This window comes from Oryzias latipes, chromosome 9 (assembly GCF_002234675.1).
Source record: "Oryzias latipes chromosome 9, ASM223467v1".
Taxonomy (NCBI): Eukaryota; Metazoa; Chordata; class Actinopteri; order Beloniformes; family Adrianichthyidae; genus Oryzias; species Oryzias latipes.
Window position 1 is genome coordinate 22,965,613 of NC_019867.2, and position 13,334 is coordinate 22,978,946.

At 41.3% G+C, this 13,334-nt stretch overlaps 1 protein-coding gene across 7 annotated transcripts in view; it reads left to right on the plus strand.

Moving 5' to 3' along the window:
• fbrsl1 (fibrosin like 1) overlaps window positions 1–13,334 on the plus strand; it is a 358,066-nt gene that overhangs the window by 216,541 nt on the left and 128,191 nt on the right. For 6 of the 7 annotated variants that reach the window (XM_023958685.1, XM_023958683.1, XM_023958687.1 and 3 more), the window contains exon 5: window positions 11,154–11,183. The exons of the other annotated variant lie outside the window; for it this stretch is intronic. In XM_023958685.1, the coding sequence (XP_023814453.1) occupies window positions 11,154–11,183 (30 nt within the window). The remainder of the gene's footprint in view (window positions 1–11,153; window positions 11,184–13,334) is intronic. 7 annotated transcript variants of the gene reach the window in all.

Genomic DNA, 13,334 nt, shown 5'->3' on the forward strand with positions numbered 1-13,334 from the left:
AGCTCTTGGTCTCTGTATTTAGATTGACAGCTTTGCATGGTTTCCCAAATTTGTGCTGGTTACAGACTGTTTCCTTACACAGCCAAGAAATTATCTGTAATATGACCCCAAATTATTTCTGTTTCCCTTTTTGTTTCGAGCCCTATAATAATAAGACAATCTGATTAGGTAATCACATTGGTTATGCCAGATAATAGGGCGCTTAGACCGGACGAGGACAGCATTCCGATTTGCACATTTTTACCTTTCCTAGATGAATAATAAGCGTTTCAGGCTAATGGCCTGGAAACAAGCAGAGTAGAGAAAGAAACCAGTGTCTGCCTTCATTAGGACAAAGGGAGGGTGAGCAGGAGAGCGTCTGACAAGCCAGTAACGCCTCATTGTCCCTGATCTCAAGTTTCATAAATTTCCACGGCTCTCGTTAAAGGACGTGTCGCTGCTGTCACCAGGCGCTAACTCGTTAGCTCCTCAACGCCGTAAAACGCCGTAATTAACATTCAACAACTGTAACTGATCCAGCATTGCTCCTCTCTAGCCGATAATTGCCGCGCCATTGTGTTTGCACATAAGTGGGACTTTTGTGGATGCATGTGTGGTTGGGGTGCACAATTTTGTGGCTCATTTTGATTATAAGTAAAGGTGGGGAAGCTGTTCATCTGAGCTTAAAGGCGAACGTTTTTTTCACTAAGCCTCTCTTTCGGCGGTCACTGATTTTGTCCTTCCATCTGAGACTCGTCTCTGTTTTCTTTTCAGAAAACTAGAGCTGGTTAGGTTGATATTTCAGACAAATCGTGCATTTTGTGGTACAAAGGCCTTTTTTTTTTGTAGCTAACGTGCTTTTCTGAAAGAAGGGATCCTAAGGTACATCCATGCCAAATTTGGTGCCTGTACCACAAAACGCACACTAATTTTAATAACCGGCTCTACTAGACCAAATCTAATGTATCACGTCTCCATTTTAAAATGTGTAGCCAGAGCATCATTTGTGGTCTTAGCAATATTCTTTAGACCAGATTCTGCATCATTGGTCTCTTGCAGAAACCCAGGGGGTGTCACTTCTGTTTTTGTCTCCCAATCAAGCCTGACTTACCAGCGAATCAGCCGTCACAAAAAGGCTTTATGAGTAACTAGTTTGGCTCAACAGATACTCTCTGGCAACATACAACACTGTCATCTGTGGTTCTACTCCAGCCAAAAGCCAGTGAACTGTGCGTGATTCTGCTCAGCTGAATAAGGTAAAGTTGATGCTGCTCTTGCTATTCAAGGTAACCAGCTAGATGTAAGTTAATACGGGCTAACTTCGAGGCCAAGTGTGGAATGGGAGAAGGGTTGTCAAATTAGCAGTGTCACAAGGTCCAGGTTTTGCAGCCACCATGGTGGTCTGCCACCGATATGCAATCACCCGTTGCTGTATCTGTATGCTGCTGGTCCTGCACTTCATTCCCAGGGGATCACAGCCAATGCCTGAATGAGGTTCCAGAGAGCCAAAGCAGCCCCAGGATGACAAACAAAACCAAAAGGCTGCATAGTGTTTCTTGTCTTGGTTTCATGTTCAGGTCAGTTGAGATGGCGTGCAGGTGTCTAGGGACCCAGACTGAGTATCTGCGGGACAGACTAAAAGCGTTTTTATCAAACACTCAATGTTAACCTATTGTCTCTTGGATTGTTTCTTTTTTTTTGTCCGTAAAGAGACATTTTCCCTAACAGGAAGTGTCATGATCTAGTGTTACTTCAGAATAGTGTGCATGGTACTTGAGAAGCTCCTTTAGAGATGAGTTCCATTCATTGTTGACGCTTGTAAGGAAAAATCTAGATGTACTATCAGTATCTTGTTTGGTGTCTATTAATGCACAGTTCGTTTTTTTTTTTCTTTGTATTAACTGGTTGCTCTCTCTTTGTGCCAGCATTTAGGCTGGCTTTCTGTCGCAGTTTTTCCACTGCGTACGTTTTGTGCGGTTTTCTCCACAGGACCAAGATTCAGTTAATGTCAGGCATAAGTTTAACCCCAAACAGCACCTTGTGTGGTTTTACATGTTTGCACAATAGACACTAAGGTTGTGGTTTTCTCTCACATTTTCACAACGGATCGCCACCAACTAGACTGCTGTCGCTGCAGAGTGTGAACTCTCGCTGCTGCCTTTCCTTCCTTCCTGTTAGAGTTATATGAAGACTGACATTAAATAAAGACAGCCCAGACACAAGGCATCAAGCCAACAAGTCTTTTGGCATCCATCTTTTAACTCGTTTGTTGTTTTGGTGCTTCCTTGTGCTATCAAGTTCAGACAGACACTTCATATTTCTGAGTGAATAGCAAATGCCTCTGCTTATTAGAAGCAGCTCCTAATCACAAAAGAACTTCTTTTTTCTAGGGTTGTTTTGGGCATAATGTTTTCAGTAAGGTATCCCTGTCAGCTGATGGTGTAGACACAAAGACAACCTTTCAGCTTAAGTGCTAAATCGCATGCTTAATTCATTTTCATGCCCAAATTGGCTCTAAATTGACCTAAACTTTTTGACTCTGAAGCCCATGCACTTCTTTGATTGGACATAGATCTGTGACAAGACGTTTCAGATTGTGATGCATTTTGTTTGTTATACAGTGGGGCACTGAAATCTTGTCCTCCTCAAGGGATTGGCAGAGGAGACGATGAAAATTCTACATGCGGAAAAGCGTTATCACACCACATTTTCTGTTAGATTGCCAGAGATATATCTAATTTTGATTTGGGCTAATGCAAAGAACACTATCAGCCATTTAGCCGGGGTGTCTTATGACTTACTTGAGGTGCTTCCCTTGGCAGTCTTGTGCTTTTACTCTGCCGTTTCAGCTCAGACAAACGGCGAGACGGGATCCCTTTAAAAGCACTCGCCGCTCAATTCATGAGCCTGGAAGCCCCCGCCTCCGTCCTTTCCTTCAACTCGTGGAAACTGCAACTATATTAGGATCGTACAGAGAACATCAAGCAAGTCTGCTGCTTCTGTTTACAAGTTATTCAATCATTCCAAGTACCACTGGAAAAAAAGTTCTTGGAAGCACATGCCCCTGTCTCCCTTGTTTGTTTTTTTTGTTGTTTTTTTGTGGGGCATTTATCACATAAAAGTTTGAAACTGTCGGACCTGCCTGTTTTACTGTTTTTTTACCATATGTTGGGACTGATAAAACACTAAAACAGTCATAACAGTTAAAAGAAAACGTAAAAATATCCCTGGATCTAGTGGGATTTATGATGTCATTGCTTTGTAGATAAGACCTCAGTACGTACGTATTCAGGGTAATATTCAAAGATTTGTTTTTATTTCCATTTTGACTCACTCTCTTCTCACTTGTAAAAGCTAGAAAAAGCAGCCTTTAATATGATTGTTTCTTTTACTTTTTATTCAGCGTGCAGTTGGGAAATTGCCGCCATGGGCGACCTCATGTCAAGCATTTTCCAGCTACACTGCATGTGTGTCTACTTTGCCACACATATTGCGATCTGGGTGTGATCAGTTAATCTGCAAGGTAACGTGAAAATGGACCAAGCTGTGTGGTGGCTTGTAGCACCGTGATATAAAGTTAAGAGGTTGTCCAAGTCCGGCAGGATTGATCACTTTGTATCTTTAACAAAAAGTTATTTGATCTCAGTTTCGTGGCGCATGTGTAGACTGGAACAGTTTCTCGTGAAAATTGTGTTTTTTGTGTTTAAACCTTTTTTTGTGGCATTTTTCTGATGATGGAGGACACATACAAGTGAGAGAGAGAGAGAGAGAGAGTTAAGGCCTGTTCACACCAAGACGAATTTCGTCCGCGATTTTCGCCGACGTTTAACGCCTTGTGACTAAACAAAGGGCACCAATGTGACTGTGCACACCGACGCGAAAAAACGCCACGCGTCAAAGCGTCACTTTTTAAAAAACGCCTCGGGTTCGTTTTTTTTGGTTCGACGCACCGCGTCGAAAACTATAAGACCAATGAGAATGGCGCTTTTGCACACGTGTCTGGAGCTTCTGAAGTTACAGTAAAACACAACTTGGGGGCGCTCAAACACCAAACTGCCTTTCTGAGCACACATACCAGCGAAGAAGATAGACGCCAAGTAGCGTCTACACTGCCACGACGAAATAATGACGGACATTCTAAAATATCCCCGAACCAAGCACCAGTTGGAGCTACTGGTGCTTGAAATATTCATGTTTTCTTTGTATTATTCTGACAAGCGCATAAATACTTGCTCTCTTCTTCTGAGTGAAAAGCGACTTTAAGAAGCGTAAAGTTGCGCAGCGCCACCTTGTGTACAGGTATTGTACATGTATTTAGCGCCATCTAATGTCAGGGAATGAAATTGCATATTCATTCGGCTCATCGTCAGCGAAAATCGCCTGGGTGTGAACATAAAAAAATGTGGCGAAAAACGCTGGCGAATAACGCCTGGCGAATATTCGTCCCGGTGTGTACGGGCCTTTAAGCTCAAATTTCCTGCACACAACTTAAAGTTAATTTCTAATGAGCTACTGTTGATCTCCAGAAACTATGTCCTAAAAAATGACACAGGCTTTTTTTTTAAAAATTTTGCTAAAAATGACTTTAATTCAATCAAAAGACCACTGGGAATGCTTTTAAAATAGATGAAAAATGATGGGAGTTAAACTTTGGCCATGTAAAGACCACTACATCAAATAATTTTAATTTTTGTAATTAAAATGTTTTTTTAAACTCTTCGAAATTTGCACTAGAATGTTTGCAATATCAGTTTTTATCATATAGAGATCATGTCGATTATGATACATTGAATGATTTAGTACGTTCTTGCTCACAACAATGTTAGTTTACGATGTAAATACATTGACAGGAGTGTTCGGGACAAAAGCATGTTATTTACCCGCAGTCTCAAATTTGATCCACACATTCATAACCTGGTTTACTGAGACTTAATTATCAACAAATTTAGCATTATTTCAATACAGCAAGTAATCTTTTTTTATGTTCATTTTTAAATTTTTGTATATTTTGTATATTAGATTATTGTTACTCTTATCATCTGTTTGCACCGTGGGTTGAGAAGAAGAAACTTACATCTGTGCTGTATGTCACGGGTATACAGTATATTTGACAATTAAGATGACTTGAGTTGATTAAAACAATGAACGACAGATGAGTTATTCACACCATAAAGTTTTGAAAATTAGCTAAACTTTTCCTGCCAAAAGTGTTTTTGAGATTTCACGGGGGCACCCATTTTGAAAGGAGCAGGAAAAGCCCTTCTACTGCCCCTAGTGGAACAATGATGAACTACAGGGCAGAAAACATGGACCATGTTATATTCAATGGATTTTTAGGGAAAGTTCGGAGCATGCTAATGAGATAGAAATCTCAGAAATACGTTTATTAAATAGGAATGGTTATATAGGGATGAATGAACACAAGGCTCTCAACGTAGAGAATGGTTTAGAGGTGAGTTTTTACGATGAGGTTGATGCGCTGATATTTTTAAAGTAGAGCCTGGACATTGAGTACAAACTATAGTGGTTGTGGCTAAGTAGAAGCATAGATTTGATTGGCGCCAAAATCACCTCTCGAAAGACTTTCTGTCTTGTCGTTCCTCCTTTTGACCCAGCTATTTATCCTTGCGTCCCCCTCTTCATCAGCCGTGTTTATACTGCAGGCCGGATTAATTTAGCTAAAGAGCTAATGCACAAACACAGCCACCCCACAGTTTGTTTGCCGTTTCCAGCTTGCAAACTGACATGCAGCTCTTTTAGGCTCCTCTTTTCTCCACCCCCCTCTCTCTTTTTGCTCCCTTTGCGTAGGCCTCCTCCTCCACCCTCGTCCTCAATTTGCGTGAATTAATTGAGTTCTCTTTTTTTTTTTTGCTCGAAAGCTCACAGGAGGGCTGTGTGAGGACAAGGGAAGGGTGATGGAGAGAATGAGAGACAGAGACAAATCAGCAACAGAAGCCTACGGCGCAGAGCTCTCTCAGAGTGAGACCGTCACCCGTTTGCTTGGGGAGGCAGAGGCCTCTCCACGGTAACTTATATCTTTATCCTTTCGGTAGTCCCAGGTTGCTGATGGGGGTCAGGCACATGTGCTTCTTCTTCAACTCCTCCCCCTTGTCTCTAGGGGCAAATTCACCTAATTTCAGCTTTTTGTGCCTAGAAAGAAAAGAACTGCACAAAGTGAGAATGTGTTAAAAATAAGTCGTCTACTGGGAGTGAACCTCTCCACTGACAGTAACTCATGTACAGTGTTTCATGTGGAAATCTATGAGGCTGGTAAGCTAAGAAATAGACAGACAGAGAACCAATATTGAGATGTCAGATGATGTGATTGAAGTTTTTACCTTCAAGTAATTTAAATATGACAGTAGAATGAAATATTTTGCATTTATATGTTTATTTGTGCCACGACTAAAGGATGAAGAGCATAGTCGGATAAAATTAACAGATGATTAAGTGTGAATGAAATCAAATTAAAACTGTCTGTGCAGATGTCAAATGCCCATCATGTTTATTCTTCCTTATTTATAAAAGGTAGTAGTATACGGTGTTCAATTTTTTTTTGCAACATATTGTGGTTCTGCATCCTAATTGGCTGTTGTCAATCAATCTCCTCTTTGCTGTGTCTTTTGTACAGAGCAAGTTCAGTTTGCTACAGTTACTAAATTCTTCAATTGCGATCAGATCTTTGTTTTCATTCTGTAATACTAGTCTTATTTTTCTACTAATGTTTGAACTTTGAGAGTTTAAACAAGAGAGACAAGTGTAAAAATGTTTATGTCTGTCTGAGAAAAGTGTATAAGTTGTGCAGTGAGGTACAGTACAGCATTATAACATCTCTACTTTGGGGACTTCACCTATCAAAGGTTATTTTTGGAACGTAACCCCCACGATAAATGAGGAAAGGCTGTACTGAAAATGTCTAAGAAACAAACAGTTAGAAAAATGGATGATTTGTGGTACTGAAACATCAGTTCTTACGTTCTTTTCTCCAGTTCTATTTGGGAAAACCAACAGAGCTCCTTGTTTGCATTGAAATTGTTAACACAATTGGTCATTTGGTCCGTCATCCTATTGGCTGGTAGATTTCGACAGGCTTGTCTCACAGAGAATCCAAGCTCTAGCAGAAAGATTGGAGCGCAAGTGTTCTGATAGTGATTAGTTGCAATTGAGGGCAAAGAGAAAGCATCAACACAGGAGTTCTATGAAGTAAGGGTTTGTTCGAGAGTACAAATAATGATTTAAAATCTTTCTTTTGATTTAGTCTTATAGCGTTCATAGTGGTCTTTTTACGATGATTATGCTTTGTTTAGCCTCAAAAAAATGTTGTTTTCTAGGACATATTTTCTGCAAATTGACAGTTTTTCAAAAATTCGCCTCTAAGTTATGGGCAGGACTGTTGATGCAGAGTGAACCTCGTCCCATTTCTCTTCATCCATCTGTTTACATCCAGTACCGGTGCAACAAAGATGCCAGCTCAGACAAGGAAAACAAATACGGACATGGATCTAGTTGTCTACAAGTGGAGGCATCAGAATGGAGTGGAGAAGGGGAACTTATGGCTTGCTGGAGTAGATTCTACGTCACAACTACAAGCATTTCCCAATAGCAATTTTTTGGGTTCCTTTTTTTCTGTTCCTGATTCAAAACAATTTGAACAAAGCATTACTCAGACATGCAGTTTTAAGCTTAATTTTCTCCTCTATCTTGAGAAAAAAGCCACAAGAACAAGTTAAGAACACCATCTTCATCAGAGATGGGTCTTTAAACACCAACACAGCAGATATTAATTCAAGCAGGGACATTTTGAATATGAAAGAAGGGATTTGAGAGAAAGAGCAACAATATCGGGACACAAAGTTACAGTACAGACCAAAAGTTTGGACACACCTTCCCATTCATTTGGGAAGGTGTGTCTAAACTTTTGGTCTGTACCGTATGTTCTTTCAATTCTTTTAAACTCTTCTCCTGATTAAAGATAGAGATCTTCTCACATAAAAATGGTGCAGTTTAGCATGTGGTACGCCTGTACTGAATGAATTTAACCAAAGAACTAAAATCCTTCCATGCCACCATGGCTCAATATCAACCATGACAAAGTTAAAAAGTTAAAATTGCGTTGTGATGTGCACCAGTGGACTCCACTTTGGCCTGAACCCTTTCAATTATAAACTATTGCAACTCTTTCCATTGCAGTATTCATGAACAGGGAGATAACTCCATTAGATGCCTTGGGTTGCTGTAAGTTGAGATAAACACTTGCAGAGTTGTTACAGCCAATCGCCCGCCTCTGTTCCTCAATGTTACTGCCTTAGCACTCAATAATTCAAAGCTTGGCGGTAATGAGCTCCCTGTAGGCCACGTCCCCAAGGAACCTCCCCACTGTGCCTGTACTGTAATGTAGTTATATCTCATGTCAGCTTTCAAATCAATTACATTTCTATCTGATGGCTAAGTAATTGCGCCTGATTGAGTTTTTGGCACAGCAGCCAAGTGTGTGATTCCCAAACTCCAGCCAGACAAAACAGGAAGCTTCATCAAATGAAACTGTATTTTATCCTGATTGAGGCCGTTTGCATGATAAGCACAACTGTAATTATGATAATAACAATAATAATAACAATAGCAATCTGTGTTTTCTCAGCCCTCGTGTATTTTGCTCGCCAGATGAATTTTATACCCCAAGGACAGCAAACAGTGTTTACTTTAGTCAAGATGCAAAGGCTGATTTGATTGTTTGTGCAATTGAACAGATTAGATGCAAACAGCAACGCAAGTCTCACAGTTTGCTTCAGTGCAGCAGATGTTTTCCGCACAATTGCACGCTCCTCTCTACCCTTTGATGTGTAGAGTTGGATGTTGGACATTGGACGCGGCTGTCTTTTGGAGGGAAGTCAAGAAAAATAATGGCAACCAGCTGACAGCTAAGGTCAGAGTGGCATCATTGTGCGTCGGATTTGTACACCGATCAGATGACTTTGCACATGGACAGATGAACAAAGGGATGAAGGGATGGATCACTACACAAGCAGCCACATGAATGGACGGACACCGGAAGATGGATAAACACAATACATGCCTGGATGGACAATTGAGCTCTGTAATAGAGAGGTATTGAGACAGATGAGGGGGAGGATGCTGTGGTTAGGTGCATCAGCAACTAAATAGTGATGAATTGTGGCTGCTGTCAGCAGCACTAAGTGTAACAGACATAGCAAAGCACTCGTTCTCATCCATAATCAGCAGACGCAAATGATTGTCTTCATGCCAGAAGAGAAGTTCTCTAGAAATAAAGCACCGAGAGTATCTGCCAACCTGTCTCCCCATCCTCACTTCATCATTCTTTTTCTTTTTATATCCCCTTGCTGTTGGTGTTTATGCCCTTTAACTCTCTTCACTGGCTTTATTCTCCGCTCATTCCTCTTCTTCAGGCCTTTCGTCTCTCTGACACAGTCTTTTGTGTTAACAGCCCGTTTTTTTTTTATTTTTCTCTGCAGTGGGGGTGCACATCTACAATCTTGCCTTTCATTTCATGGCTTCTGGAAATGGATGTTTTACTGCCTTCATTAAAGCATGCAGCAGTCGGCGCTGTGTTTTCCCTCTGAAGTTTAGCTCCATGAACCTCGCCATTAGAGGACATTATGGCCCAAGATTTCAGGGCACAGTGGAACACTGTATAATTTGATTAGTGTTATTAATCAAGTGAAATACCCCCCTCCACACCCCATTCTTCTTTTCCCTCACCCTTTCCTTCTATTTTCTGCTTTTTGCGTGGGGCCTTGCCTCCATTTCTTCCTTTAAAATCTTCACTTCTACAACCATAAATCGTCAAAAGCACCTTCCGTTTTAAAAACAATGATTTACAACTTGTTTTTTTATTTTATTTTTTTTACCTAACTCCCTTCTCTGCCCTCTGAGCCATGCTCCCCACTCCCCCTTTTACCCAGAACATAAATCAATTGAGATGAAAGTTCCAGAATTGCGCTTGCTGGGAGGGATTTGAGCAAAATTGCACTATGAATTTTTTAAAGGGAATTTTTACTAGCTGTTCAGCGAGACTTGAGCGGCGAAGGAAGGTGAGGCCACGAGGATTTATGGGCCCGGATTCTTCATTACTGAAGTAATTTTCCTGCAAATGATAGCGCAGCACCCTGGAGGGGGAGCGCTGCCTGCCCGAGAGAGTACAAACCTGCTTAATCTCTTGTGGAGAGAGCAGCTCGGAGCACTAATATCATCTGTAAGGAACTGAGGCTCCATTTGTTCACATCTAAACTGCAGCCAGTCTATGTGGGACTCATAGTAATTGATAGCTCAGATTTGTTCCAAGAGCTCCTTGATTTCATTATGGAGCACATTGGTTGGAAAAACATGCATTTATGTGCTGGCGGTGTCAAAACTACTTCCCAATGTATGTTTCCCAAATTTTTAAACAATTCTTTGTTGAATGCATCCTGGTGCAATGTAAAAGCCTCCTTCTCTTTGTGTTGTAGTGTCAGAGCTGGTGTTACTTTATCGCATGCATGTCCACCTCATGCTGATTACAAACTGTTTTGCATATGCCTAGTCACAGCTGCCCTTATGGGTGGATACAGGCTGTCTGCGGGGGGGGGAAAATTTCACAGAAATGTATAGAATACGCAGGCGCCCCGCTCGAAATTTAAAGAGCGTAGTCCACTCGGCAAGCTCGTAGAGTAAAAATGTTTTTCTATTTTTCTATGGGCATGATACGAATTAGGTCATTTGGAACACGTTTACAACATGTAAGGGTAGACAAGGGGAAAGTAGGTGACACACAGATGTGTTGTGCAGATTTCTTATTTTATCAACTCAAAAGAACCTGTGTATTGGGCAAAAAGCCCTTTGATGCTGTTCAAGTGATGAGTGCATGGCTGACCTTTAGAAATGAGTAAAATACACAATCAGAGCGTAGATGCGTAGGAGTCCTACAGGTACCTTTATGACGCACCTGCACTCCTTCTAAGATGCAACCAGTCCTGTCTACGACCCTGCATGGGCCCATACAACCCAAAAACCCACAACACTCTCACAGGTCAATCTGCGTGCGGGCGCACATGACTATGGCGTAAGATGTGGTTTCATCATGACGACTTTCCCCATGTCCCCCTCTCCTCATTTCTTCCAGTCCAAACATGGCTGACGCTCTGTCTCCATCTCTTTAGGTGCAGTCAGCAGCAGTGGCCATCCTCAAGGTTAGTGCATGCACGATGCCAGGTCTCATTCTGTACACTGCCTGCTGTCCAGTCAATTTTACAGCTCACTAGCTTGAAAAGCAGAACGGCAAAATCTGCAGCAGACGAGGGAAAAGAGTGGGAAGGATGAAGGGGGAGGTGGGGACAACATTATTGTGCACCCTGTCACTGATTCCAGTAGATCTCATTCTAGACACACTAACAACTCAGGAAAATTAGTCACTTCTCACTAAGCCAGACCTGAGACTTGGTTAAGGAGTCAAAAGAGGCAGGCAGCACAGAACCCGTCGGCATATCAAAGCACTGTAGCCCCAGGAGCGACTCAGTGAAGAGAGCAGCAACTTGCAGATGAAAGTAATCTGCCAGAACTTTTCCTTTTTTGGTGCCTTTTGATATAACGATGTGGAACAGGACTTTGAAGCACAGCACCATGTTTTTTTCCCCTCCCAATATGACCTAATATTTTCTTCTTCGTCATGCAAGTGCATACCAATAAAGTAGAAAACAGTAAAAGTTTATTTATTTTAGTTATACTGAAATTAAAAAGTAGAGCTAATTTATTAAACAGGATCCTTGCACAGATATATATATATATATTGTTTGTTTTATAAACTTAATGATTGTAACTTAAAGTGCTAAATTACTAAAAGCAAGAAAAGTTCAATATTAGACCCTCGTAGTGTCCCACACTTATCGGATAATTAATTCACAACACAGATAAATATCTCCTGGGCTTTTGTAGGGCCTTTCAGTCTGGATCAGAAGGATACACAATGCTAATAATATCTGTAGACTTGACAATTACCGTACACAGAAGACAAAGGTTGACACAAAAGTTGTTACTGAAGAAGCTGGCTGTTCAGAGAATGCTGTATCCAAGGACATGAGTGAAAAGTGTAATTCAAAAGGAAATAAATGTGGAAAAATCTGCACAAGCAACTGATGGAAACTGCAGTCTTGATTGGGTTTTCAAATAAAGTCTATTTAAGAATTTTTTCTCTACAAACACACATGTCCAGGATTTAGAGAACATCAGAGGTGTATTATCTTGGCTGAGAACAAAAAGATTTGGACGGCTTTGGTCCAAAATTGTCTTGTCCATTAAAGGTAAATTGTGCATTTCTTTGGGAAATTACGGTGCCAGAGGTACGTCTTTTGACGTTCAATGTAGTGGTCAGTGGGTGTAATTCATGGTAAATTGCGTATACTTATATAGCGCTTTTCTATCTTACTTTAAGGCCCAAGGTGCCTTACAGTCCAGTCATTGAACCATTCAACCATGCACACAAATATTAATACGGATGGTGGCTCCACCATTGCACCACTAACGATGTGGGGTTCAGTGTCTTGTTCAAGGAACGTTGAGTCTCATTTCCACTGAGTGGCACGGTAGAGTACGGTCCAGTCTGCTTTAGAATGGTCCAGGAAATTCAGGCAAGCATTCCCACCCAAAGTTGGACCGTCACGGCCTATGTGGGGTGTAGACCGATTGCGTAGCTTTGCGTGACAGTAGTGCGACTACAGCAAAATCGAAGACAATGGAGGTCATCCAGCAGCTAATTTTGTTTCTGCTTGGCTTTTTTGTACATACAAGTCAACTAATGTTGTTTGACAGAAGATTGCAGGCGGGAAAGAGGAATACGCTGGTGCTGGTTTGGCGCTTTCTTTTTTCGTAATGACCTTCCACCAATCAACAGGTTTACTCATGAGATAACAGTAGCTTTGCCCTAACTGGTCTATTCCATTTTTCTATTGACATACAATCAACAGGGGCCTAAAAATGATACTGTGCAGTTTGGGTTAATGGGTCAATTTTTATAATGGAAACGCTCAAACACTAGTCCGGACCATACCGTACCGCTCAGTGGAAACTAGGCTTTTAACACATTGGTGTGGAAGGACGGATCTGACCCTACAATTCTCATGGTTGACCTCTCTACCTCTACACCACAGCCGCCCTATAATATACATGCTATCTGCTGAAATGAATCCACTATGCTTTTTAAGGTCTAACATCAGTAAAACCAGTAACATTTAGAGAATTCCTGTTGCTCGGGTTCCCTGAAGAACCATTTTCTTGGGACCAAGGAATCCCTGTGATTGATTGACCGGCAAACCTCAACTGACTCCAAACCCTATGAAGTAATGTGA